This window comes from Ranitomeya imitator, chromosome 3 (genome assembly GCF_032444005.1).
Source record: "Ranitomeya imitator isolate aRanImi1 chromosome 3, aRanImi1.pri, whole genome shotgun sequence".
Taxonomy (NCBI): Eukaryota; Metazoa; Chordata; class Amphibia; order Anura; family Dendrobatidae; genus Ranitomeya; species Ranitomeya imitator.
Genome location: NC_091284.1, coordinates 585,622,286 through 585,649,031, shown reverse-complemented (window position 1 = coordinate 585,649,031; position 26,746 = coordinate 585,622,286). Strand labels below are relative to the sequence as shown.

Sequence of the window (26,746 nt, the reverse complement as noted above, 5' to 3'; positions counted from 1 at the left end):
AGTTACATTCCAAGGGTTAACTCCCAACAAACCAACCACTTCTATCCAGTCCACTAATTTTTATGTAGCAGTTATGGGATCACCTCCCTCCCCTCTGTCTCAGCTACTAACTAGCTGCTGTAATACATCTGGCAAAATCACCAGACTGCAGCATCATCTTCTCTTGGAGCAGATCTCCTAATCACGGTTCTCATATTCCTTAGCTGAGTGCTTGTTCCAATGCCATGTTATGTCTATGTTGTAACAATGTAGACTCAGAACAAACCACGGAAGCTGAATGTGTTATAGCAGAACTTGTGCTAAACTTTACAGTTCTACTAATACTAAAGCTCTGCTACTCATCAGAACTGTTAGGGTATGTTTCCACGTTCAGGAAACGCTGCGTTTTTGACGCGGCGTTGAGCCACAGAGTCAAAAACGCAGCATCCAGATGTTACAGCATAGTGGTGGGAATTTCATGAAATCCTGTCTCCACTATGCATTAAAAGACGCATGTGGCATACCCGCGAAAACGCACAAGCGGCGCGTCTTTTAAGAACACAGCATGTCCTTACATTGCAGAAACAACGCAAGGACAGCGCAGGTGACCTGCCAGTGACCTCAGGTGCAGATTTGGTCAGGATTTTACCTGCATAAAATCCTGACCAAATCCTGATGCAATCCGGATACCCTAATTCAAGGACAAGAGTCTGCCCTGCCATAAACCAGGAAGTAAGGAGACTGTATAGCTCAGAGCTGCTTAATAAACAACCTGACAATACCTTTTGTGGTAGATCAGCTCACGCTGCACACGGAGGAAGACTCAGGAATGCTGTCTCTTTAACCCCTTTACCCCCAAGGGTGGTTTGCACGTTAATGACCAGGCCAATTTTTACAATTCTGACCACTGTCCCTTTATGAGGTTATAACTCCGAAACGCTTCAACGGATCCTGGTGATTCTGACATTGTTTTCTCGTGACATATTGTACTTCATGATAGTGGTAAAATTTCTTTGATAGTACCTGCGTTTATTTGTGAAAAAAACGGAAATTTGGCGAAAATTTTGAAAATTTCGCAATTTTCAAACTTTGAATTTTTATGCAATTAAATCACAGAGATATGTCACACAAAATACTTAATAAGTAACATTTCCCACATGTCTCCTTTACATCAGCATTATTTTGGAACCAATTTTTTTTTTTGTTAGGGAGTTATAAGGGTTAAAAGTTGACCAGCAATTTCTCATTTTTACAACACCATTTTTTTTTAGGGACCACGTCTCATTTGAAGTCATTTTGAGGGGTCTATATGATAGAAAATGCCCAAGTGTGACACCATTCTAAAAACTGCACCCCTCAAGGTGCTCAAAACCACATTCAAGAAGTTTATTAACCCTTCAGGTGTTTAATAGGAATTTTTGGAATGTTTAAATAAAAATGAACATTTAACTTTTTTACACAAAAAATTTACTTCAGCTCCAATTTGTTTTATTTTACCAAGGGTAACAGGAGAAATTGGACCCAAAAAGTTGTTGTCCAATTTGTCCTGAGTACGCTGATACCCCATATGTGGCAGTAAACCACTGTTTGGGCGCATGGGAGAGCTCGGAAGGGAAGGAGCGCTATTTGACTTTTCAATGCAAAATTGACAGGAATTGAGATGGGACGCCATGTTGCGTTTGGAGAGCCACTGATGTGCCTAAACATTGAAACCCCCCACAAGTGACACCATTTTGGAAAGTAGACCCCCTAAGGAACTTATCTGGATGTGTGGTGAGCACTTTGACCCACCAAGTGCTTCACAGAAGTTTATAATGCAGAACCGTAAAAATAAAAAATCATATTTTTTCACAAAAATTATATTTTTGCCCCCAATTTTTTATTTTTCCAAGGGTAAGAGAAGAAATTGGACCTCAAAAGTTGTTGTCCAATTTGTCCTGAGTACGCTGATACCCCATATGTGGCAGTAAACCACTGTTTGGGCGCATGGGAGAGCTCGGAAGGGAAGGAGCGCAGTTTGACTTTTCAATGCAAAATTGACAGAAATTGAGATGGGACGCCATGTTGCGTTTGGAGAGCCACTGATGTGCCTAAACATTGAAACCCCCCACAAGTGACACCATTTTGGAAAGTAGACCCCCTAAGGAACTTATCTAGAGGTGTGGTGAGCACTTTGACAAACCAAGTGCTTCACAGAAGTTTATAATGCAGAACCGTAAAAATAAAAAATCATATTTTTTCACAAAAATTATAATTTTGCCCCCAATTTTTTATTTTTCCAAGGGTAAGAGAAGAAATTGGACCTCAAAAGTTGTTGTCCAATTTGTCCCGAGTACGCTGATACTCCATATGTGGCAGTAAACCACTGTTTGGGCGCATGGGAGAGCTCGGAAGGGAAGGAGCGCCGTTTGACTTTTCAATGCAAAATTGACAGGAATTGAGATGGGACGCCATGTTGCGTTTGGAGAGCCACTGATGTGCCTAAACATTGAAACCCCCCACAAGTGACACCATTTTGGAAAGTAGACCCCCTAAGGAACTTATCTCGAGGTGTGGTGAGCACTTTGACCCACCAAGGGCTTCACAGAAGTTTATAATGCAGAGCCATAAAAATAAAACAAAATTTTTTTCCCACAAAAATTATTTTTTAGCCCCCAGTTTTGTATTTTCCCTAGGGTAACAGGAGAAATTGGACCCCAAAAGTTGTTGTCCAATTTGTCCTGAGTACGCTGATACCCCATATGTGGGGGGGGACCACCGTTTGGGCGCATGGGAGGGTTCGGAAGGGAAGGAGCGCCATTTGGAATGCAGACTTAGATGGAATGGTTTGCAGGCGTCACATTGCGTTTGCAGAGCCCCTAATGTACCTAAACAGTAGAAACCCCCCACAAGTGACACCATTTTGGAAAGTAGACCCCCTAAGGAACTCATCTTGATGTGTTGTGAGAGCTTTGAACCCCCAAGTATTTCACTACAGTTTATAACGCAGAGCCGTGCAAATAAAAAATATTTTTTTTTCCACAAAAATTATATTTTAGCCCCAGTTTTGTATTTTTCCAAGGTTAGCAGGAGAAATTGGACCCTAAATGTTGTTGTCCAATTTGTCCTGAGTACGCTGATACCCGATATGTGGGGGGGAACCACCGTTTGGGCGCATGGGAGGGCTCGGAAGGGAAGGAGCATCATTTGGAATGCAGACTTAGATGGATTGGTCTGCAGGCGTCACATTGCGTTTGCAGAGCCCCTAATGTACCTAAACAGTAGAAACCCCCCACAAGTGACCCCATATTGGAAACTAGACCCCTCAATGAACTTATCTAGATGTGTTGTGAGAACTTTGAACCCCCAAGTGTTTCACTACAGTTTATAACGCAGAGCCGTGAAAATAAAAAATCTTTTTGTTTTCCCACAAAAATTATTTTTTAGCCCCCAGTTTTGTATTTTCCCAAGGGTAACAGGAGAAATTGGTCCACAAAAGTTGTTGTCCAATTTGTCCTGAGTACGCTGATACCCCATATGTTGGGGTAAACCCCTGTTTGGGCATACAGGAGAGCTCGGAAGGGAAGGAGCACTGTTTTACTTTTTCAACGCAGAATTGGCTGGAATTGAGATCGGACGCCATGTCGTGTTTGGAGAGCCCCTGATGTGCCGAAACAGTGGAAACCCCCCAATTATAACTGAAACCCTAATCTAAACACACCCCTAACCCTAATTCCAACGGTAACCCTAACCACACCTCTAACCCTGACACACCCCTAACCCTAATCCCAACCCTATTCCCAACTGTAAATGTAATCTAAACCCTAACCCTAACTTTAGCCCCAACCCTAACTGTAGCCCCAACCCTAACCCTAACCCTAGCCCTAACCCTAGCCCTAACCCTAGCCCTAACCCTAGCCCTAACCCTAGCCCTAACCCTAACCCTAGCCCTAACCCTAACCCTAACCCTAGCCCTAACCCTAGCCCTAACCCTAGCCCTAACCCTAACCCTAGCCCTAACCCTAGCCCTAACCCTAGCCCTAGCCCTAACCCTAGCCCTAACCCTAGCCCTAACCCTAACCCTAACCCTAACCCTAATCCTAGCCCTAATGGGAAAATGGAAATAAATACATTTTTTTTTATTTTTCCCTAACTAAGGGGGTGATGAAGGGGGGTTTGATTTACTTTTATAGCGGGTTTTTTAGCGGATTTTTATGATTGGCAGCCGTCACACACTGAAAGACCCTTTTTATTGCAAAAAATATTTTTTGCAATACCACATTTTGAGAGCTATAATTTTTCCATATTTTGGTCCACAGAGTCATGTGAGGTCTTGTTTTTTGCGGGACGAGTTGACGTTTTTATTGAAAACATTTTTGGGCACGTGACATTTTTTTATCGCTTTTTATTCCGATTTTTGTGAGGAAGAATGACCAAAAGCCAGCTATTCATGAATTTCTATTGGGGGAGGCGTTTATACCGTTCTGCGTTTGGTAAAATTGATAAATCAGTTTTATTCTTCGGGTCAGTACGATTACAGCGATACCTCATTTATATCATTTTTTTATGGTTTGGTGCTTTTATACGATAAAAACTATTTTACAGAAAAAATAATTATTTTTGCATCGCTTTATTCTCAGGACTATAACTTTTTTATTTTTTTGCTGATGATGCTGTATGGCGGCTCTTTTTTTGCGGGACAATATGACGCTTTCAGCGGTACCATGGTTATTTATATCTGTCCTTTTGATCGCGTGTTATTCCACTTTTTGTTCGGCGGTATGATAATAAAGCGTTGTTTTTTGCCTCGTTTTTTTTTTTTTTTTCTTACGGTGTTTACTGAAGGGGTTAACTAGTGGGACAGTTTTATAGGTCGGCTCGTTACGGACGCGGCGATACTAAATATGTGTACTTTTATTGTTTTTTTTTTTTTATTTAGATGAAGAAATGTATTTATGGGAATAATATTTTTTATTTTTTTTTCATTATTTTGGAATATTTTTTTTTATTTTTTTTACACATTTGGAAATTTTTTTTTTTACTTTTTTACTTTGTCCCAGGGGGGGACATCACAGATCAGTGATCTGACAGTTTGCACAGCACTCTGTCAGATCACTGATCTGACATGCAGCGCTGCAGCCTTCACAGTGCCTGCTCTAAGCAGGCTCTGTGAAGCCACCTCCCTCCCTGCAGGACCCGGATCCGCGGCCATCTTGGATCCGGGGCTCGAGCAGGGAGGGAGGTGAGGAGACCCTCGCAGCAACGCGATCACATCGCGTTGCTGCGGGGGGCTCAGGGAAGCCCGCAGGGAGCCCCCTCCCTGCGCGGTGCTTCCCTGCACCGCCGGCACATCGCGATCATCTTTGATCGCGGTGTGCCAGGGGTTAATGTGCCGGGGGCGGTCCGTGACCGCTCCTGGCACATACTGCCGGATGTCAGCTGCGATAAGCAGCTGACACCCGGCCGCGATCGGCCGCGCTCCCCCCGTGAGCGCGGCTGATCGGCTATGACGTACTATCCCGTCCAGGGTCAGATAAGCCCAGGGCACCTCGACGGGATAGTACGTCTAAGGTCACAGAGGGGTTAAACCTCTCACTGGTTAATTAAGGATGATGCATAAGCCAGTGCAGAGCAAGAAAAAAATAAACAAGGCCTATCTGGTCTAATTCTGGAGTTTTGACCTTTTTTTTTTTCTTTTCACTACGCTGTTTACTGATCAGATTAATTCTTTTTGTAGCTTGACAGATTGGGCGATTCTGAATGTGGCGTTACAAAATGTGTGTGCGTGCCTGGAAGCATTGAGCTGTGCTACAGGTTCCCCAGGGGGCAGACTTAGAGACTGGGACAGGAAGGAAGCTGGGCAGAGAACGGGAAAGGCGCGCGCACAAAGAGCAGAGCAACGTGAGCAGCGGTCAGAGCAGGGCGCAGCTGCGCTCTGGGAACGAGAGAGAGCTCCCGGTCAGAGGACAAATACAGGGAGATTGCCCAGAAAGACTGCATTTTGTGAGTACATGAAAGCGGACTCTGCTGTGACTGAAGAGGGGCGCTTTGAGACCCGTGCAGAGACATTGGCCCGTGCAGAGACTGTGACCCCTGGTACCCATGGTGTGAGTACAGAGACTGTGACCCCTGGTACCCACGGTATCAGTGCAGAGCCCTTGATTCCTGGTGAGACACTTAATAATAGACTGACCATCGTTTTCCCGGGATAGGCGGTGCTGTAAAAGCTAAAGACTCAGAGCCTGTGAATATCACATTAACTCCCGAAACCCCAGGCAGTGGGTTCCTAGAGACTACTGAGCCCACGGACAACAGAGGGACAAGTGCCGCTGTTTCTCGGCACCTACGTTGGAAAAGACGACCCTTCAAGCAAGTCCTCATCAGACTGATAAGTGTTCTTTTTCTCAAGAAATTCTGTTTATTTCTGTTACACTGTTTGACTCCCATATTTTTGCACTGTTTTATTGTTAGTTATTTTCTACTGCTCCCTCCCTGCGAGGAGAACCTGATTACTGTTATTACACCCCTCAACTGTTGGTCTGTTCCGTGGTGACACACTCAGTACCTGCATACTATTACATTTGGCGTAGTCGGCAGGATGTCACACAGTAGCGCGGAAAGGGCAGACCAAGCAGCTGGGGAAGTTCCCAAGTCTAGCATTTCCCTGGGAGCCATGTTGAATAATTTGCCAAGGTTCACTGGGAACAATGTAATGCTGTGGAGTTGGACAGAGCGTATCCGGGGAATGATGCGGATGCATCCCATGACACCAGCCCTAGAGGCAGAAATTGCATTGATGGCCCTGGAGGGGGATGCGCGGGATTCTGTCATGCATAGATCCCCCCGGGAGAGAGATACCCTGGACAAAGTGCTGCGCATACTTGAGAAGACGCATGGGGACCCCACTGACGTAGGGGAACTACGCATGCGACTGTTTCACCGGATACAACGAGAGGGGGAGACCGCAACCCAATTCATGAACGCCCTACAAGAACTTCACACTGCTATCAGACGAAAGGACGGTGTAGGGGTTGGGTCAGTTGATGTGGTGCTCAGGGATCAGCTGGTGACGGGACTGCGTGACGCAATGATGAAACAGGCACTGCGAGAGCGCATGCAAGTAAAGCCAGACATGACTTTCTCTGAGGTTGGCAGTGAGGCACGTGTGCGAGAACAAGAATAGGGAGTGATGGGGCTGGTGGGAAGGGTGCGGAGTGGGGAGGTAACCACCACCCCAGGCAATATCCCACAGTGGGTGGAGGACCTGAGAATGGAGATTAGACAGGTCCGTGAAGAAATGGCGGCCTCCAGAAGAACTCTGGCAGAAGGGCCTGGCCCTCTGGTGCGAGACAGAGAAGCTAACCCCCGAAGGGAGGGTGAAACTACCAGGAGAAGCAGCCCTCTTACATGCTACACCTGTGGAGAATCCGGCCACATTGCTCAATGGAGCCGACCATCCCCGTTCCCTCCTTTAACCTAGGAGGCTCTGAGCTCGAGGGGCACCGCTCGGAGCGTGAAGAACAGAGGAGGAGTAGTAAAAGTCCCCACAGCCTTGTTTCCACGTGCCCTCTGGCCTGGGCAGAAATCAATGGAAGAGCAGTGCGGTACTTGATAGACACCAGCACAAGTGACCACCATGCCTGAGAGATATTTCCGCCGTCACTTCAGAGGCGCTACGGCCCGAATGGGGCCCTGTGATCAAACTTATGGTGGCCAATCACTTGCCCATCCCGGTCACAGGGGTGGTATGGATGAACATAGAGGTCTGCGGAAAAGACCTTGGGAGAAGAGGAGTGATACTGGTGGATGGAGATGTAGCTAAAGACCATACTGTGACCCTGGGCATGAATGTGTTAAAAGACCTCGGAAGCCTGGTTTTCAACGAGTCCCCGGAACAGTTCCTGCAACAATGGAGCGACCAAACCCCCCAGAGAAGGGTCTTTCAACAACTGATACAGACCGCTCAGCTTCGAGAAGCATACAGCGATGGAAAGGAACTCGGCAAAGTCATCGCCCCCGCCTCAGTCAATCGAGTTTCCCCCTGGGCAGACGGTGCTACCTCTGCTTATACAAGCTGGCATCAAGCTGGAAGGGGTCGAAGTCCAAATTGAGCCCAGCAGAGCCGACCAGTTGCCATCAGGAATATTGGTCGCGCGGTCCCTGGCTACCGTGCGGGATGGAACTGTCCTTGTGCGCTGCATAAATTTGGGGGAGACAGATGCAACTTTGCCCCCTAGAAGCGAAGTCGCCCAAGTTCTGGGCCTCTCAGATGAGTTGGTCCCAACTGAGGTGGTACAGCTGACCGCAAGCCCAGAAGATCCGTGGCTGGTGACCGTCAAAGCGGAGGCAGCTCTGGACCCCAGATTACTGCAAGAAGGGCGCCAGATTCTGGAACGCATGAGGACAGAGCTCTCAGAACTTACTCCGCAGCAGGTACCTCAGGTGGAAGCCGTATTGGGGAAATTTCAGGAGGTGTTTGCCAAAGATGAAGATTACTTTGGACGTACCACGGCCATCACCCACGAGATACCCACCGGGGATGCGGCACCAATCCAGGTGCCGCCAAATACCCCCATCAAATACCCCCACAGATGTACCAGGAGGTGAAGGGAATGCTGTCATACATGCTGAAGGGAGTTATACGCGAGAGTCAGAACCCGTAGGCTGCCCCTATAGTCTTGGTGAGAAAGAAAGACGGGTCCAGACGGGTCCTTGCGATTCTGTGTGGACTATCACCGGCTCAACGCTTGCACAGTGCGGGACTCGTACCCACTGCTCAGAATAGAGGAGTCCCTGACGGCACTAGGGAATGCCAGATATTTCTCCACATTAGACTTGGCCAGCGGCTACTGGCAGGTGTCCATGTCTGAGCAAGACCGAGCCAAGACGGCTTTCATCCTTCCGCTGGGACTGTATGAGTTCAACCGGATGCCCTTCGGCCAAGCAAACGCCCCAGGAACATTTCAGCGACTCATGGAGAGATGTCTGGGAAACCTGAACTTTGAAGCCACTTTGATTTACTTGGATGATATCATCTTCTTTGCCCCCACCTTTGAGGAGCATCTGCAGAGACTAGAGCAAGTTCTGAGTCGGCTACAGAAGTACGGCTTGAAAGTGAAACCCCAGAAATGTCACCTCTTCCGTACTGAGATTGAATACTTGGGACACGTTGTCTCCGCTGAGGGGGTGAGGCCTTCCCAGGAGAAGATCGCTGCGGTACAAGAGTGGCCAACGCCAAAAACTGTGAAAGATGTGCGTGCGTTCCTGGGACTCACAGGATACTTCAGACGCTTCGTAAAAGACTTTACCCGCCTTGCTAATCCACTCCAGGAGTTGTTGAGGAGAGTGCCCTCTTGCACCAAAAACAGGAACATACAGTGGGTAAAGCGTCAGGAGGAGGTATTCTTGGCTTTGAAGAAGGCTTTGATGGAGGCCCCCATGCTGGCCTACGCCGACTTCACGCAATCGTTAATCTTGCACACTGATGGGAGCCTGCAGGGCCTCGGGGCTGTACTATCGCAGATGCAGGATGGGAAAGAGTGTGTCATCGCATACGCCAGTCGGTCTTTGCATGACTCGGAAAAGAATCCAGAAAACTACAGTTCGTTTAAGCTGGAGTTGTTGGCACTGGTATGGGCAATGACTGAGAAGTTCGCGGAATATCTGGCTGGCTCAGAAGTTCATGTATGCACCGATAATCCGTTGGCCCAAGTTAGGGGCCCTAGAACAACGTTGGGTAGCCCGAATGGCCAAGTTCCGATACAGAATTTCGTATAAAAGAGGAGCTGAGAATGTTCATGCGGATGCCCTCTCTCAAGTAAACTATCGCAAACCAGCACCCAGCCAGGATGAAGAACTGGAAGATGCGGAGGTTCCAGGTTTTGGAGAAACAGCCAGGACGGTGGCAGCGACGCGGGAAATTGAACAGGAAGAGGCCTGTGTGAATTTGCTGGAGCAGCCCCACGATGAGTGGGTCCGAGTGCAGCAGGAGGGTCCGGAGCTAGCTCAGTTGAGGTACTGAAGATGCTATGCCAGTGGGAGAGGCTCCAGTCACGGGATGGTATCCTGTACCGGAAGGTATTCCTGCAAACAGAACTCGGTCTTGTATGGCAGATGGTGATTCCCTCGCTCTTAATAGATCAGGTGGCTAAGGAAGCACATGAGAATGAAGCACACTTTTGGCCAGAAAAAAAACTTTCCAGTGGTTACAGCGCCTATTTTATCATCCCCACCTAAGGATCATTGTGGAGAATGTATGTCAGCAATGCAGAAGTTGTGAGCTGGTCAAACCACCAGAACAACCACCAGAACAACGAGCCCCCACAGAGACGGTGAGGTCTTCTGGCCCCATGGACCTACTGGCAGTATTACTTGACAATTGGACCAGCACACCAAGGCTAAGAGCATTGTTTAGTGATGATAGACCACTTTACTAAATTTGCCGGAGTGATGCCCACGCGGGACCAGACTGCCGAGTCTGCTGCTTACGCAATTTGCAAACACTTCATACAGGTGTACGGGTGTCCCAAGCGCATCCATTCTGATCAAGGGGCCTGCTTCCTCGGAAGAGTGATGGAGGAGCTGCACCAGCTGTACAAAATCGATAAGTCCCGGACCACCCCTTATCATCCACAGGGGAATGCGGCTTGTCAAAGATTTAACCGCATGCTGATTCAAATGCTGAGGACCCTTGAAGAGGACCAGAAGGCGAAGTGTACTGAGTCCGTCCCTGAATTGGTGTGGGCATATAACAATCGGAAACACAGCACCACCGGATTCACCCCCTACTCTTTGTTCTTTGGCCAACCCGGTAAGGGGCTTGCAGAGCTGGAACCCGAGGAGGACTACCCACGGACGGGGGTGTATTCCTGGGTTCAAGGACATAGTCGTCTGCTGCGGACAATTCAACGTCTAGTGCAGAACAGGCTGCAAGAATTGGAGCATCCCCAGGTAGCTCAAAAGTGGACAGCCCTGCGGCCTGGAGACCGATTCTTAGTTAGGGAAAAGCACCCACACAACAAACTAGATTACCGGTGGGAGAAAAGGCCGTACCGAGTGAAGAGGCGGCTTGGCAACGGGGGTCCCGTTTTTGAGGTCCAGCCCGAAACGGAAGAGGGAACTCCCACCCGCACACTGCACAGGAATATGTTGCGTCCATGCTTGTTCTCAAGATCCTGAATCAGTCCAATTGGCTCCAGCGCCCCCACTGGCTGCGCCAGTGATCAATGTAGATGTGGGAGACAAGGAAGACTCCCAGGGAACCCAGAAACAGGGCTGGTGCCTGAAACTACCAACGTATCGGAGGAAACCTCGACTCCTTCCACTGCAGTTGACACCACCACCCCTGCTGATTTGAGACGCTCTAAACGTTCAACGGCTGGTGTACCCCCTGTTCGCTACAATCAGGACGAGTTCATCTGGCGGCAGATTGTGCAAGGACTGGAAGATTGCCAACAGAAACTACTGAAAATCTTGCCCGTGGAATGGCGAGCAGAAAGGGGGGAATGTAAGGAAGTGAAGCACAAGAAGAGTCCGGGGGCAGTTACCTTCTCGGCTCCATGCCTGGAACAATTGAGCTGTGCTACAGGTTCCCCAGGGGGCAGACTTCGAGACTGGGACAGGAAGGAAGCCGGGCAGAGAGCGTGAAAGGTGCGTGCAAGGAGCAGAGCAGCGTGAGCAGCGGTCAGAGCAGGGCGCAGCTACGCTCCGGGGGGGGGAGAAAGAGCTCCCGGTAAGAGGACAAATATAGGGAGATTGGCCAGAAAGACTGCATCTTGTGAGTACATGAAAGCGGACCCTGCTGTGACTGGAGAGGGGCGCTTTGAGACCCGTGCAGAGACATTGGCCCATGCAGAGACTGTGACCCCTGGTACCCACGGTATCAGTGCAGAGCCCTTGATTCCTGGCGAGAGACAATAATAAACTGACCATTGTTTTCCTGGGATAGGCTGTGCTGTAAAAGCTAAAGACTCAGAGCCTGTGCATATCACATTAACTCCCGAAACACCAGGCGGCGGGTTCCTAGAGACTACTCAGCCCACAGACAACAGAGGGACGACAAGTGCCGCTGTTTCTCGGCACCTACGTTGGAGAAGACGACCCTTCAAGCAAGTCCTCATAAGACTGATAAGTGTTCTTTTTCTCAAGAAATCCGGTTTATTTCTGTTACACGGTTTGACTCCCATATTTTTGCACTGTTTTATTGTTAGTTATATTCTACGGTTTCCTCCCTGCGAGGAGAACCTGATTCTTGTTATTACACCCCTCAACTGTTGGTCTGTCTGTTCCGTGGTGACACACTCAGTACCTGCATACTATTACATGTTTGTTTGGTTTTTTTTGTTGTTTTTTTTTTAATCGGGCGAATGAGGGGTGATTTGAACATATACATATATTTTTAAAAACTTTTTTTTTTTTTACTTTTTGCATGCTTCACTAGTCTCCATGGGAGTAGAAGCTGCAGTTGTCTGATCGCCTGTGTGTATCAGAAATGGAAGGATGATTATCTGAAGAAGTGCGAGCGCTATTTGCTGCTCTTCTTGACACCAGACTAGACTCCAAAGGAACTTGACTTACTGTGAGTGAAGATGCATGACATCAGAAAGCTGGGTTCAGGTGTGAGGTAGCTTTTCATCCTGGGAAGTGAGCGCAATCACAATTTTGCCTAAAACACTGCCATGAATAAAGAATGGTATCTAAACATCCTCTAACAGCAACTTTTCCCAATGATCCCAAAGCAATTTAGTGATGAACATGGTTTTCCCCCCACAAAATGGTGCATCATGTCAAAAGGGATTAATGACAACCAAGTGGCTCTATAAATAGAATATTGAAATTTTGGGTCCATCGCTAGGAAACTCCCCAGATCTCAATCCATAGAACCAGGGCTCAATCCTTAAAAAGCACTTTGACAAAACAAAAGCACAGAAGCTGTGACATACTCCTGTTACTGGTTAGGAAAGAATAGGTTTCTGTTACATTTGCGTTGTTGTGTGTTGTGTCGGCGACGCAACGCACAACGCATGCAAAACGCATGCAAAAATGCATTGTTTTGTGACGCATGCGTCCATTTTTGGCCGAAAAAAAAATGCAACTTGCTGCGTCCTCTGCGCCCTGACGCTTGCGCCAAAAAAGACGCATGCGTCACAAAACGCAAGACAACACATGTCCATGCGCCCCCATGTTAAATATAGGGGCGCATGACGCATGCATCGCCGCGGTTGCACCCGACGCACCGCAAATGTGAACGTAGCCTTAGTCAGGATTTGTCCTAGAAGCTGATATCCAGGCCACGGCGAATGCCGAAGTCTTCAAAAAATAAAACTGCATATACATTAGAAGATCATTTTAAATGAGCATTTGTAATAACGTTTGTTTCATGGTTGTCTTTTCATGATTATCTTTCATGTAAACAGGCTGCTGATCTCCCAATGAATAAGCAAAACACTCGATTATTAGGTCAAATGAACTTTTGTGCAGCGCAAAAGATCATCATTCTTGGCATAAGCCGGACCCGCACTGCCGAGAACAATGGCAGCCAATGCACACTGAGCAATCTGTTACAGATGCACATGGTTTATTGCGTTCTGCCTGAGTAAAAATGCTAATAAACACCAGCTGATGGGTAATGGCTTACTGATTGGTGGAGCTAAACGACTGCCAGTCCGTCCATATATATGGACCTTACGAGTCAAAACTGTAAATTTTGAATGACTTTGCATAAACTTTATTAATTTGTCAAGAAAAGATTAAAAACTTTCAAAAATACTTTAATATATCATGGAAACATCTGAGAAAATAATCTGAAGACACTAAAGCAGCAAACTTTGTTAAAAACAAAATGTGTGAAGTCTCAAAACTTTTGGCGAAGACTGTACACAAAAGACTTTTGCATGAACCATTTTGAGCATGTTTAAAGAGCAAAATCCATGTGACCATGGACATTTTATTGAGAGACCTTTCCCTGATCAATATCTAAGCTCAGCAGCCCCAAGAAAAACTATGCACATAAATTGCCTTAGTTATTATCATGGAAAGTGACAGGGAGAAAAAAAACCCAAAATGATAAATATAAAACTGGTAAATTAAAATTAATCAAATCCCTTTGGAGCACCAGCAAGTAAACAAGTCATAATAATGCTATTAATTATTTCACAGATGTTTTCCTGCACTCCTTTTGTTCTTCTTCATTCTAATAAACAGAAGAACATCCCACTTGTATTTGTAGAGGAGAAGTAATCCAGGGGACAACAATGGATTATAATGAGTTTAACAATAGTAATTAAGTGATGTTATGATGACAATGCTAATGCTGAACAGCTTCATTGGCAAATTGCTTACAGTACTCAACAAAGGAGAAGATGGCTTTCCTGAGATCAAAGTGGCAATTATGAGTTTTATCTGAGCTGCATGACTATACTGTAATACTGTGCCGCAATACAATTCTCTTGTCATTAGAAGTCAGGAAACAAAACAAAATCAATGCACTTATCCCTGTTTGCTTTGATCTCTATAAAATGCTGGAATCTGCAATTCATGAAACATTTCTATTGCAACCTGCTCTTTAAATAAGAATGTGACATATACTAGTTAGACAATGCTTAAAAGAAAACATTTGAGTGACACATTCTGACTTTTCAGCAGTTAAAGCTTTAGACAGCTAAAGAAAAATTCCACCTTGAAGCAAAAATAAGCTAGTTAGCATAAGAGTGGATATTTATATAGTACTTTATGTTTACACTACTTCAATAAATTACTGGGACTATGTCCCCTGAAACCCAACCCCCGATGCAGGCATCCCCTCATTTTCTACCTACTCAAATACAGGTGTACTTCTAGAGTTGACAACGAGCCAACCATCACATTTGTATAGGGACCTCCTAACAAGTCTACATATAAGTGATAAGAAAAACATAAAGGCAAATGAAATTATAAGGTTACACTTTTTTTTACGCTGTCGTTTCTGGCTGAAAAACTCACATCTGAAAACCTCTTATAGCAGACATGTTTTTAGCAGTGTTTTTTAGCATGGTTTTGATGCATTTTAATTATCAGCTTGGTGTATCAATGTAGTGTTTTTGGAGCATCGCCGCTGCAAAAATCTCACCAAATTCTGCATTTCAAGCATGCAGTCAAGCTTCTTTTTAGGGTTACATAATAACGTGGATAAGAGAGGATGAAGTCCTGTGATGCCACCTACCTCAGTAAAGTGAATGGTTTTGATCAGTGTCCTGTATGAATCATGTTTTTCCTAGTTCTAAAGGGAAACTTCAGTATAAAATGCTCAGTGTAGAGCAAAGGATAAATGTGAAGCAAGCCTTAAACGTTATTCAAAATGGTACCAATAAAACTTCAACTCAACCAACAAAAAAACAAATCTATGGAAATATAGAGAACTTCTACATTATTGGTAGCTCTAAAGGTCCACTCTCCCACCTCCCCTCCCTATCCATAAAAAGAGACCAGAGTGAAATCTCCATTCCCAAATCCAAAGTTCCCTTCCTTTCATGCCCAGATACGCATGCAAATACAGGAGATAACACATGAAACATATGAACATTTAAAATCAGGCCCTATTCAAGTCTGAGTTTTGCATATTTTTTTATTTTTATTTATTTCTGCTCACGTAGCTCATGTAGCCATTTAAGTCTAGAACCCATATTTCCTTTTTTGCAGTCCGCAAAAAAAATAGAGACATGTCTTTGCTTGGTCCGATTCTTACACTAACTTCATACATGTCAAAGTTATGATCTTTAAATTTCCATTACATCTCAACAATCAAACTTTCAGTAACTTACCATAATTTTATCGCTGTCAATAATAGTGTTCAGTCTATGCGCAATTGTCAGCACTGTACAATTGGCAAACTTTTCTCGAATAGTCTTTTGAATCAGCTCATCCGTCCTGGAAACCAAAAAGATGCATTAAAAAAACATCACGTTTATGTTTGTACATATCCTCACTTATAATAAGAGGAACCTGTCATCACAAAAATTGTAGACCAATCTGCAGACATGAAGGTATAGAGCTCAGCAGACATATAAAGTTTTCTGAGACAAGAGTCAGTATAATCTGTGATTTACTAATATAAACCTACGCTGTTTCTGGGATTTTCAGCCCAGTGGGTGGTCCCATCAGTGACTGACAGTTATCTCTGTATGCAAACTTAAGCAAAGTAAGCGGTCAGTCACGGATAGGACAGCCCATTGGGCCAAAAATCCAAGAAAGAGCGGAGATTTATACGAGTAAGTCACAGCTGATACGATCTCGTCTCACAAAACTATATATCAATCTACTTGGCTTTCCCTCCTCTGTAACATGATGAAAGCAAGAAGGAGAGTTCTAGCTCCATAGACATAAAAATCTTTTTTATTGGTACATGCTAAAATTCCAAATAACTACATCGGCTTAGAGCAACAAAAGCAAAAAACAGTTATATGCTATCTGTGCTCTGGATTCTGGCATTAATTGTGAACTGGACTTTGTTTCTTCTATAACATGATGCCAAAAAAGTGGACTGTATTTTCATGGTGACCAATTCCCTTCAAAGGGGTAAATGAGCAGCTAAAAAAACCTCTATAGAGACATGTCATAAGTTGTGATTACTGGGTGTTCGAGTGCTCAGACTCTCACACAGGGTCACAGTGCTGACCTATTTGAAGACTAAGAGATGATTCAACCAATGGGCAAGAAAAACGAAAATTACATCTACAGAATGGGAGGAATAGAACCAAGCAACAGCAAGTGAGAAAAACACTTGGGTATACGAATAGATCACAGTCTGCACATGAGTCAATAGTGTGATGCAGCAGCAAAAAAAAGCAAACACAGTTCTAGAATGTATTAAGAGAAGTACAGAGTCTAGATCACGTGAAGTAATTATCCTCTTCTACTGTTCCTTGGTCAGGCCTCTTCTGGAATACTGTGTCCAGTTTTGGGCAGCACATTTTTGCATCGAAAAACTGGCGCAAGTTCAGAGAAAAGCTACCAGGATGGTAAATGGAATGCAAAGTATGTCCTACAAGGAACAGTTAAAGGATCTGGGAATGTTTAGCTTGCAAAAAAGTAGGCTAAGAGGAGACTTAATAGCGGTCTACAAATATCTGAAGGGATGTCACAGTGTAGAGGAACCATACTTATTCTCATTTGCACATGAAAACACGAGAAGCAATGGAATGAAAATGAAAAAGAAGAGAAGATACAGATTAGATATTAGAAAAAAACTTTTTGACAGTAAGGGTGATCAATGAGTGGAACAGGCTGTCCCGAGAGATGGTGAGTTCTCCTTCAATTAAAGTATTCAAACAGAGGCTGGACAGACATCTGTCTGAGATGGTTTAGTGACTCCTGCATTGAGCAGGGGGTTGGACACGAAGACCATTGAGCTCCCTTCCAACTCCAATATTCTATGATTCCATAATCCCATGTTCATTCTTGGAGGAGCGAAGTACTCAGCTGCATGGTTCTTTACTTCCGTTTTAGTGACATGTGGGAGTGTCAGCAAATGGACCCCCACTGATCAAAATTTCTAACATGAAACATCCTTGTCAATATCCATGAAACGGGTCCAACATACAAAACAAGATTATATGAAAGCAAATAATTTACATGATTCATAAAGAAATAGTAAGAAAATAAAGAAATAGTAAGAAATGGAGTATTGTTCTATTTGGCCCTGGAGGTATTCTGTAATGGGAGCTTCAGTAGGGATCAAGCTGGCCGCCAATATTAACACCCAAACACCTACAGCACAGAATAAAATCACAGGCTGAGGCCAAGGTATCAGCATTGTACATACCGTATATACTCGAGTATAAGCCAAGATTTTCAGCCCAAATTTTGGGGCTGAAAGTGCCCCTCTCGGATTATACTCGAGTCATGATCGGCGGTGGGGTCGGCGGGTGAGGGGGAGAGAGGACTGTCATATACTCACCTAGTCCCGGCGCTCCTGTCTCTGTCCCTGCCTGTCCCATGGTCTTCGGGTGCCGCAGCTCTTCCTCTGTTCAGCAGTCACATGGTACCGCTCATTAAAGTTATGAATATGGACTCCACTCCCATAGGGGTGGAGCCGCATATTCATTCCTGTAATGAGCGGTGCCAGTGACCGCTGACAGAGGAAGAGGCTGCGGCACCCGAAGACCATCTGTCCGGGATCTGTGCGCCGCCCTCTGCCTGAACAGTCAGTGCGGAGAGACGCCGAGACGGGACGCTGAGGAGCTGCGGGCAGCAAGAGAGGTGGGTATGTCATTTTTTTTTTTTACTGCAGCAGCATTATATATTGCACAGCTTTATATGGAGCGTCTATGGGGCTATAATCAACGGAACAGAGCATTAAATATGGCACTGCTTTATATGGAGCATCTATGGGGCCATAATGAATGGTGCAGAGCATTATATATGGCACAGCTTTATATGGAGCATCTATGGGGCCATAATGAAAGGTGCAGAGCATTATATATTGCACATCTTTATATGGAGCATCTATGGGGCCATAAAGAACGGTGCAGAGCATTCTATATGGCACAGCTTTATATGGAGCATCTATGGGGCCATAATGAACGGTGCAGAGCATTATATATTGCACATCTTTATATGGAGCATCTATGGGGCCATAAAGAACGGTGCAGAGCATTATATATGGCACAGCTTTATATGGAGCATCAATGGGGCCATAATGAACGGTGCAGAGCATTATATATGGTACAGCTTTATGTGGAGCATCTATAATGAAATCCACAATGAAATCCATAATGAAAGCCACAATAATGAAATGTATGAAGCATTATATGTGGCACAGCTTTATATGGAGCATCTATGGGGCCATAATGAACGGTATGGAGCATCTATTTTTATTTTTGAAATTCACCGGTAGCTGCTGCATTTTCCACCCTAGGCTTATGCTCTAGTCAATAAGTTTTCCCAGTTTTTTGTGGCAAAATTAGGGGGGTCGGCTTATACTCGGGTCGGCTTATACTCGAGTATATACGGCACATGTAATGAAAATTCATGCAGATGATAAAACACTTCACAAAGCGTTACCTCTCCCTCCGAAATAAAGGAACCTTGTCTTACGGTGCTGTTGAGGAGGTTTATAAACAGAGTCTAATTAAATGATATAGCCTGAAAGCAACGAATTTGCTCCTGAATACATATAACAGTCTAAAACCTATAGAAAAACTTTTTCAGCCGAACAATGAGAACACTTTGTGAAGGACGACTATTGTGTGCATTCTGCAGAAATGAAGAGGTTAGCCTAATATAACCTAAGACTTCATTATCATTTTTAGCTACTTTCAATGGGCAGTAATTGAATGTAGGTAGCAAAACAATGAGTTGCGCTGAAATACAGAACAAGATAAACATCATCCCTAAGGTTTTGGAACATTACACATTTTCATCTGCCTCTGTCTTTAAGGGCTGCTCGCTATTCAGAGGTTAGACTATGGCAAGAGACATTTCACATGCCCGCATTCAATTCATATCTGCTGCATATAATGGAAATGTTGTATTAGATTATCCTCTCAAGAACAGAAAGATATACAATAGTGGCAGAAGCACAGAACATGTATATGTGTACAAACAGTGCCATTTAAAAAAATGAATGCCACAAACAAATTGGGCCTCGACCTTTCTTTAAAGAAAAAAAAAAAAAAAGTTGTCATTGCGTTTTAAGGACCCTTGTGACAAACAGCATCTAGGCACAGCGCTACACAATATAGTTGTCAAATGCACCGACAATATGTAGCCTACCATAGTTTACGCTCACAAAATAAAACTGCTGTCTTATCTAAGCACAAAACAGCTGCTAATAAACCGCCATTTAAATGTCAATCAAACAGATTAATCTTCAAAAGAAATGTAAATTCCTCACAAAGTTTCTCATATGCCTCAATTAATGGAGATTTTAAGCTGTAATGCTCCGAGGAGGGTGATTCACGATTCTTCATGCAAATGTCTGGGATTAAATTCTACTTTTAGAAACAGTAACTTTCAGGGAGCTTTAGTCTTCATGTGCCTGTCATTTATTGTTTCATGCTTAGCAGAAAATGCTGAAATTGTGTTAATATCTACATTTGTAATCATGATACAGTTTATATTCTTTTCTCCCTTATGGTACAGAGTTAACCTGCCACCGAACAAAGAAATACCCTTCCATGTGCTTCATGTTCTGCTCGGCTTTGCATGTAGATCTATAACGTTATTGTGCACATAGAACAAAAAAGACACAAATCATCTGCTGGTAGAAAATACAGATAATAAAGACCAAAATTTCAATAAAAACCTATGGTTAAGGAAATGCAGATAATAGGATGATCTGACTGCCATAACAGCATGTATTAAACAGAGGAATGATATTTGCATCCTGTATGGCTGGAAGTGAAAAGAATGTTCTGTAACTTCTGTATCAGTGTAAAGAATTTATACTAGGGGGTCACAACCTGCGGTCCATGAAGCCAGGGCTGTGGAGTCGCAGTTGTGGAGTCGGAGTCCAATTTGGTGGAGTTGGAGTCAGTATGAAATGGACTCAGACTCATAAAATCTATAATAAATTGGGTACAGTAGTACAATGCAGGAAGAGCTGTAAATGTTTCCATAAGAATTTGGGAAAGTTATGAAACGTCCTATAAATGTCTGTTCTGTTCCTGATCTAAGGATCTTGGCTTTTAGGTGACATGAATATGTGCTGGACTTTATGTACATGCTCAGTAGTGACCAGTGCTGTGGGGTCGGAGTCGTGAAGTCGGAGGCTTGACTTACCGACCCCAGAGCCCTGCGTGGAGTGGGTAAGCCAAATTCTGTATTCTATATGGCCTATTTAGTGGAAAATATACGATTATTGAAAATGGGAGAGGAATTTTTGTGTGAACATATAATCCCTTAGAAATATTATTACGGTATGTAACGTACAATAGTAAAAATTACCACCTGGGATACACAGTGTGTTATTATCCCAAGGTGAATAGGACCACTTCAATAAATTCTGTAGGCGCGTTCTCTATAATATAAGACCAAAACTAATATTCTACCATTCCCCAATTCAAGACTAAACTGATACTACATGACTGCGGAGGTTGGCACCCTATAAGAAACAAGATTGGCTCCCCGGCTAGATGGCGGCTCTCCTTCTCTGACCCTATTAATGTCCTGTTGTAGCAATGTTACAGCAATTTAACAGGGAAGAATATAAAGTGAAAGAGATGAAAAAATTAAAAACATTAAAGAAATGGTGCAATCATGGGGCACAGATATCAAAAAATCATTTCCATCATTGTAAAGTTGCTAGCCCATATGAGAACAGACATAAGCAAAAGATGGCCTCAATTTTAAGGTCTTGAGGTCAAACACTGAGCCAATCAAAAATTGCTGGTTATATCTATATATGATAGGTATTTTTTTATCATTAATGATGTTTATAATGAAAATAGAATATTAAATAATATGCGCAGTAATAAGCACAGAAAAGATACCTTGGGTCTACGTTTGCTGTCGCTTCATCAATTATGAGTATTTGATTCTTCCTCAAAATTGCCCGGGCAAGGCACACAAGTTGTCTTTGGCCAACACTAAAGTTGGTACCAGATTCGGCCAATTGAGTCTCGATTTTCCCAGGTAATTCTTCTATAGCTTCCTTCAGTTGCACCTGTGGCAGAAAGGATATTCACAATAAATGAAGAGATTTTGGGAGTGCTTTTTCCTGAAGCGTTTTATTTTTTGCAGCCTATTGATTAGATAGTGCCTAGTATGGAGAGTTTTCCATGAGGATTGGTTTCAAAGAACTGACATGCAAAATGAAAGAGAGAAAGAAAAAAAAACTGAAAAAACCTCCTCATGTAAACAGCTAAGTGGACTTCCCATAGAAATGAATCGGAATAATTTTCCAAGAGTTGAAGTAGTTTTTGAGGATTTTGTAGAGATCTGCTCTACAAAATTCTGAAGGCACATAACCACAGATTGCTGAAGCAGCTTCTTGGCAAACTCTTCACGTTAGACATGAGCATAATGTTCTGACTTTTTATCTATTCACTATTTATATGGCAATCAATAAATTCATCAGTGTCAATTTACACTATTAGCAAGTCCAGAAAAGGCAAATTGCTGACATATAAGTTTTCACATGTCTATTTAACCCACAAAAGAAATTAAAATACGGTGTTCACATTTGTGTTTCAAAATGACCATGGCACTTGATTTATTCATACACAATTTGTGTTGTAATAAACATTTGCTCACATGTATTAGAAAGTGGTACACAGAATAATACTTTAGACAGACATTGACATTTCAGGCAGCTGGTTCAAGGTGTTAAGTCCCCGATACACAATAGATTAATGTCAGCCAAACCGCCAGTATCAACAGGTTCGGCGGATGTTCTAATGTACACAGGGGCACAAGTCGACTGATTGTTGGAGATGTTGATTGTGCATGTCTGTTTTCGGACTGCTAATCTGCATTGTTCTCTAGGAGATAAGTCGCCAGCCTATGTCTCCGCAGGTGGCTTTTTCATGGAGAACCCAGTAGTGCTCAGCCGAATGGGTGTACCTGTGTATGGGACAGTTGGCTGAGATGGATGTCAGCTAAACAATCATCTGTAGCAACGAACGGCCGAGAGCCATCTAAAGTATATGGCCGACTTTATTATCTCAGAAAGAATGTATGGATGATCAGTGTGATGGCCCAAGCATAGCAAAGTGGCATATGTATGGTGGTCATTCGTGAAAATAATTTTATGCCACGGTTCCTTTCCAACTGTGCATTAAACAATTCTAACCAGGGTATCACCCATATGATTACTACCTCTATACACTTCAGAGAGGCGCACTGTGCATGATCGGAAGTGAAGAGAACTTCCGTACATGCGCAGTGGGAATATCTGAAGCTTGCACGTGTACACCTGGTTTCAGAGGATCAATGCAGTGGGGGAAAGAAGACGTGCGCATGCACCAGGTATGAATACCACAGACCTTTCTGAGTCAGGTTATCAATCCCACAGGGGTGTGGTAACATGCTGAGTGGGCTGACTAGTCTGGGGACACTAACGCCTCATCTACTAGTCAAAGCCCTCACTTACATATCATAAGCAGACATTAGAAATACTTTTTCTGAAGATCTGCTTGTGTGCGTAATGTAAGAAAGGAACTGTTAGGCTGGGTATTTAGCTATGTAGACAACTGCCGATGGTTTGGGGCACGGGTGACCTGACAGGTTCCCTTTGACAACTCTCATCTCCAGTTTCAGTCATGTGAAAATGTGTCATCACCGAATACAGATTTTACCCATGAATTGAGAATTTTGAATATGAATGATCAGTCCTGGGAGAGAAAGCAGATTTCTCCGATAAGATATATTACAAAGTTGCTTATTTTCATGCGTATTAATGATTTATGAAAAAAAGATTGAAGCAAAATTTACACTTAAGAAACATCCTAATATAGCAGCAGACTGTTCACATGCACACAAATATTGGGTCTCATTCACACGTCCGCGTTGCCCATACGTGTTTTGTGTTTTTCACATACTGAACACGGACCAGTTATAATATACATTACTATTCATGCTTGCATTTTTTGGTGGACTGTGTTGCAGTGTAAAACTCATGGAGACATGTCCGTTTCATTCTGGAAGTACAGATGTAAAATGACATTACACGTCGGTGGGTACAGCACACGGATATCCTCAGAGTGCAGTCCTTGTGCGGTCTGTGATGTTTAGCACTGGCTAGGAGAAGCTCTGTAATTTATTTATCAATCCAGGAATAACACGGATACCATATTTTTACATATGTGAAAAACCCCGACGTCTGAATGAGGCCTTACAGAAAGACTATAACTGAGCACAAATCCATCTTATTGTGTTGTCAGTACCTCTTCTAAAACATCCCACAGCTCATCATCACTGTGCTCGTCGAAAGGATCAAGGTTTTTCCTCATTGTCCCAGTGAATAATACTGGCTCCTGTTATTTGAGAAATAGAAAATGGAATATAATAAAGCACGAATGATAAAAACATAAAGAATAGATAATTGTGAATGAGTAAGATGTCTCTTTTGTATAGATTTTTGTTTTGTTTGTTACTAATGGTTTTCCACTGTCATGGTAATATTTTCCCAGTTGATATTCTATTCACTTATATTTGCAAGTATAATCTTGTAGCTGTACTTAATTGTCTGCTGTCATATAATGTGGAGAGCCGCACGAGGCTGAAAGAGGGCACTTATACCCGGAGAGAATCACCTGCTTTCCATAAGCCATAAGGCGATGGACCTTTTTACTGACTCTTGTACTGCTTGGGAACATGTAGCAATGTTATATCGCCCTATATTTTATTCATTTGTCCTTTTCTTACAAAATGTACACTGCAGCGTAAAAGGGAGAAATATACACATGAATGTTAAAAATCGCCAGGACATAAAAATACTATGGTAAAGGGGTATTAAAGAACGTTCTAGGCTATACTGTGTATATTATAAAGTTGCTTGGCCACCTCTCCATACAACTTCTTCCCACCATCGAAGTTTTGGTAGAGAGGGATTGGGAGATTCTTCTTGCACATGGACCTTCGTTAATGAACCAATTTTCATCTAACCCCTGGATAGGTGATAAAAGATTGTCCAGGATAAAGCACCCCCACTAATCACCTGCTTGTAGCTCTGGAAGTAAACAGTGATTGAAGTGTGAACAGCACGGCCCTGTTCACTGTATAGTGGTCTCTGCCTAGAACTGCAGCTCACTTTCTATTCAAATTAATGGGACCTGAGCTGCAGTTGTTGGCAGGAGCCAATACACAGTGATTAGAGCCATGAAATGCTGGCTTTGTTCCCCCCTTTACATTCTGCCACCATCAAAGGTAAAAACTGCTGATTGGTGGGGGTGCCGGACCTTCATTGATCATATACTGTATATAACCAATCCAAAATAAGTCGCCAATGTCATAAGTCCAGAAATTTAGAATCAATATAGAAAAGAAAAGTGCAAGTTATAAAATCCTAAGAACTGCTCCTGAGGACAAAGTGATCTACCACACTCTAGGAACATTATGATCGTGTGTATTGAGGTCACAGGTTTATGTGTAATAACCCAACCTATAGCACAGTAAGACAAAGGGGTGTCATTGTGTGGTCTACCACTTCTCAGCAGATCTATTAAAAGGAAGGTACCGTGATTTTAATTTTTGTATTAATTATTGATTATATAATCAATTATTTTTAATACAAAACTTAGGCCATGTTCACACAGTGCGTTTTTTACTGCGGAACCGCAGCGGTTTTGCCGCTGCGGTTCCGCAGCTGTTTTCCATGCAGGGTACATAACAATGTAACCCTATGGAAAACAGTCACTGCTGTGCACATGATCCGGAATTTCGTTTAAAAAGCCGCGCAGAATAGCTGCGGCAAAAAAGAAGGAGCATGTCACTTCTTTTTCCTGAACCGCAGCGGTTCTGCACCCATAGACCTCCATTGTGAGGTCAAAACCGCAGTAAAACCCGCAGATCAAAAATATATCTGCGGGTTTTACTGCGATTTGATGTGCAGAACCGCTGCAGCAGGAAGTGCGGGGGAGCGGGCGGAAGTGCGTGGGCGGAGTGTGGCTGCCCCCCCCGTGCTCCGATCCCGCCCCCCGTGCTCCGATCCCGCCCCCCGTGCTCCGATGCCCGCCCCCGTGCTCCGATGCCCCCCCCCAGTGCTCCGATGCCCCCCCCCGTGCCCTAATCTCCCCCCCTTATACTTACCCGGCGTCCCGGTGTCCGTCCGGCCGTCTTCTCCCTGGGCGCCGCCATCTTGCAAAATGGCGGGCGCATGCGCAGTGCGCCCGCCGAATCTGCCGGCCGGCAGATTCGCTCCACAGTGCATTTTGATCACTGAGATATAACCTATCTCAGTGATCAAAATAAAAAAATAGTAAATGACACCCCCCCCACTTTGTCACCCCCATTGGTAGGGACAATAAAAAAATTAAGAATTTTTTTTTTTTTTTTCCACTAAGGTTAGAATAGGGGTAGGGGTAGGGTTAGGGTTAGGGTTAGAAAACTGCATAAAAAAAAGGATCAAAAAACGCATCAAAAAACGCATCAAAAAAGGACCAAAAAAAGGACCTGCGTTTTCTGCCAAGAGCTGCAGTTTTTTAAAAAAACAGTCCTGAAAAAAAAAGGATGGAAATCCTGAACGTGTGAACATACCCTAAATGAACAACTTTAATATTGTTTTATTTATTACGGTAATCTTTACTTTAGCCACTGGGGCCTACCATTTTCAGTGGTGGGGGTGTACGTGTCTGAGCACGACACTTGCACACCTCAGTTACGGCAGACCGCATCTCTTGCTTTGAGGCTGCTTCTCCCGCATCTTAGGCCCCTTTCACACATCAGGTTTTCGCTGTCAAGCTCAATCCGGCTAATTTTCAAAAAAACGGATCCGGCGAATGTTGCCGCCGGATCTGTTTTTTCCCCCATAGACTTGTATTAGCGTCGGATGACCTTGCGTTTCATCCGATCCAGCAAATCTGCCGTTTCCGGTTTCTGGAAAAAACGTCCATAGCAACGTTTTTTTGTCTCCGTCGAAAAAGCCGGAAACGCCGGAGTGTGAGCGTGCATGTGTATTTTTCTGTCTGTTTTCCTATGTGTATACGCACATGGTATTTTACTATGTATAGTAGAAGAGATTGGATGATCGCAACTTCAAGTAAGAAATACAGTATAAAGTGAAAAGATACAGTTAGGGCCAGAAATATTTGGACAGTGACACAATTTTCGCGAGTTGGGCTCTGCATGCCACCACATTGGATTTGAAATGAAA

At 44.0% G+C, this 26,746-nt stretch overlaps 1 protein-coding gene across 2 annotated transcripts in view; it reads right to left on the bottom strand.

The window, feature by feature from the left end:
* The window catches only part of ABCC4 (ATP binding cassette subfamily C member 4 (PEL blood group)), a 440,057-nt gene that overhangs the window by 47,470 nt on the left and 365,841 nt on the right, over nt 1–26,746 (bottom strand). The window contains exons 27-29 of one of the 2 annotated variants that reach the window (XM_069758042.1): nt 23,820–23,909; nt 21,426–21,598; nt 15,756–15,861 (exon numbers count right to left, since the gene is read on the bottom strand). In XM_069758042.1, coding sequence (XP_069614143.1) covers nt 15,756–15,861; nt 21,426–21,598; nt 23,820–23,909 — 369 coding nt within the window. The remainder of the gene's footprint in view (nt 1–15,755; nt 15,862–21,425; nt 21,599–23,819; nt 23,910–26,746) is intronic. The other variant, XM_069758043.1, reaches the window with a different exon arrangement.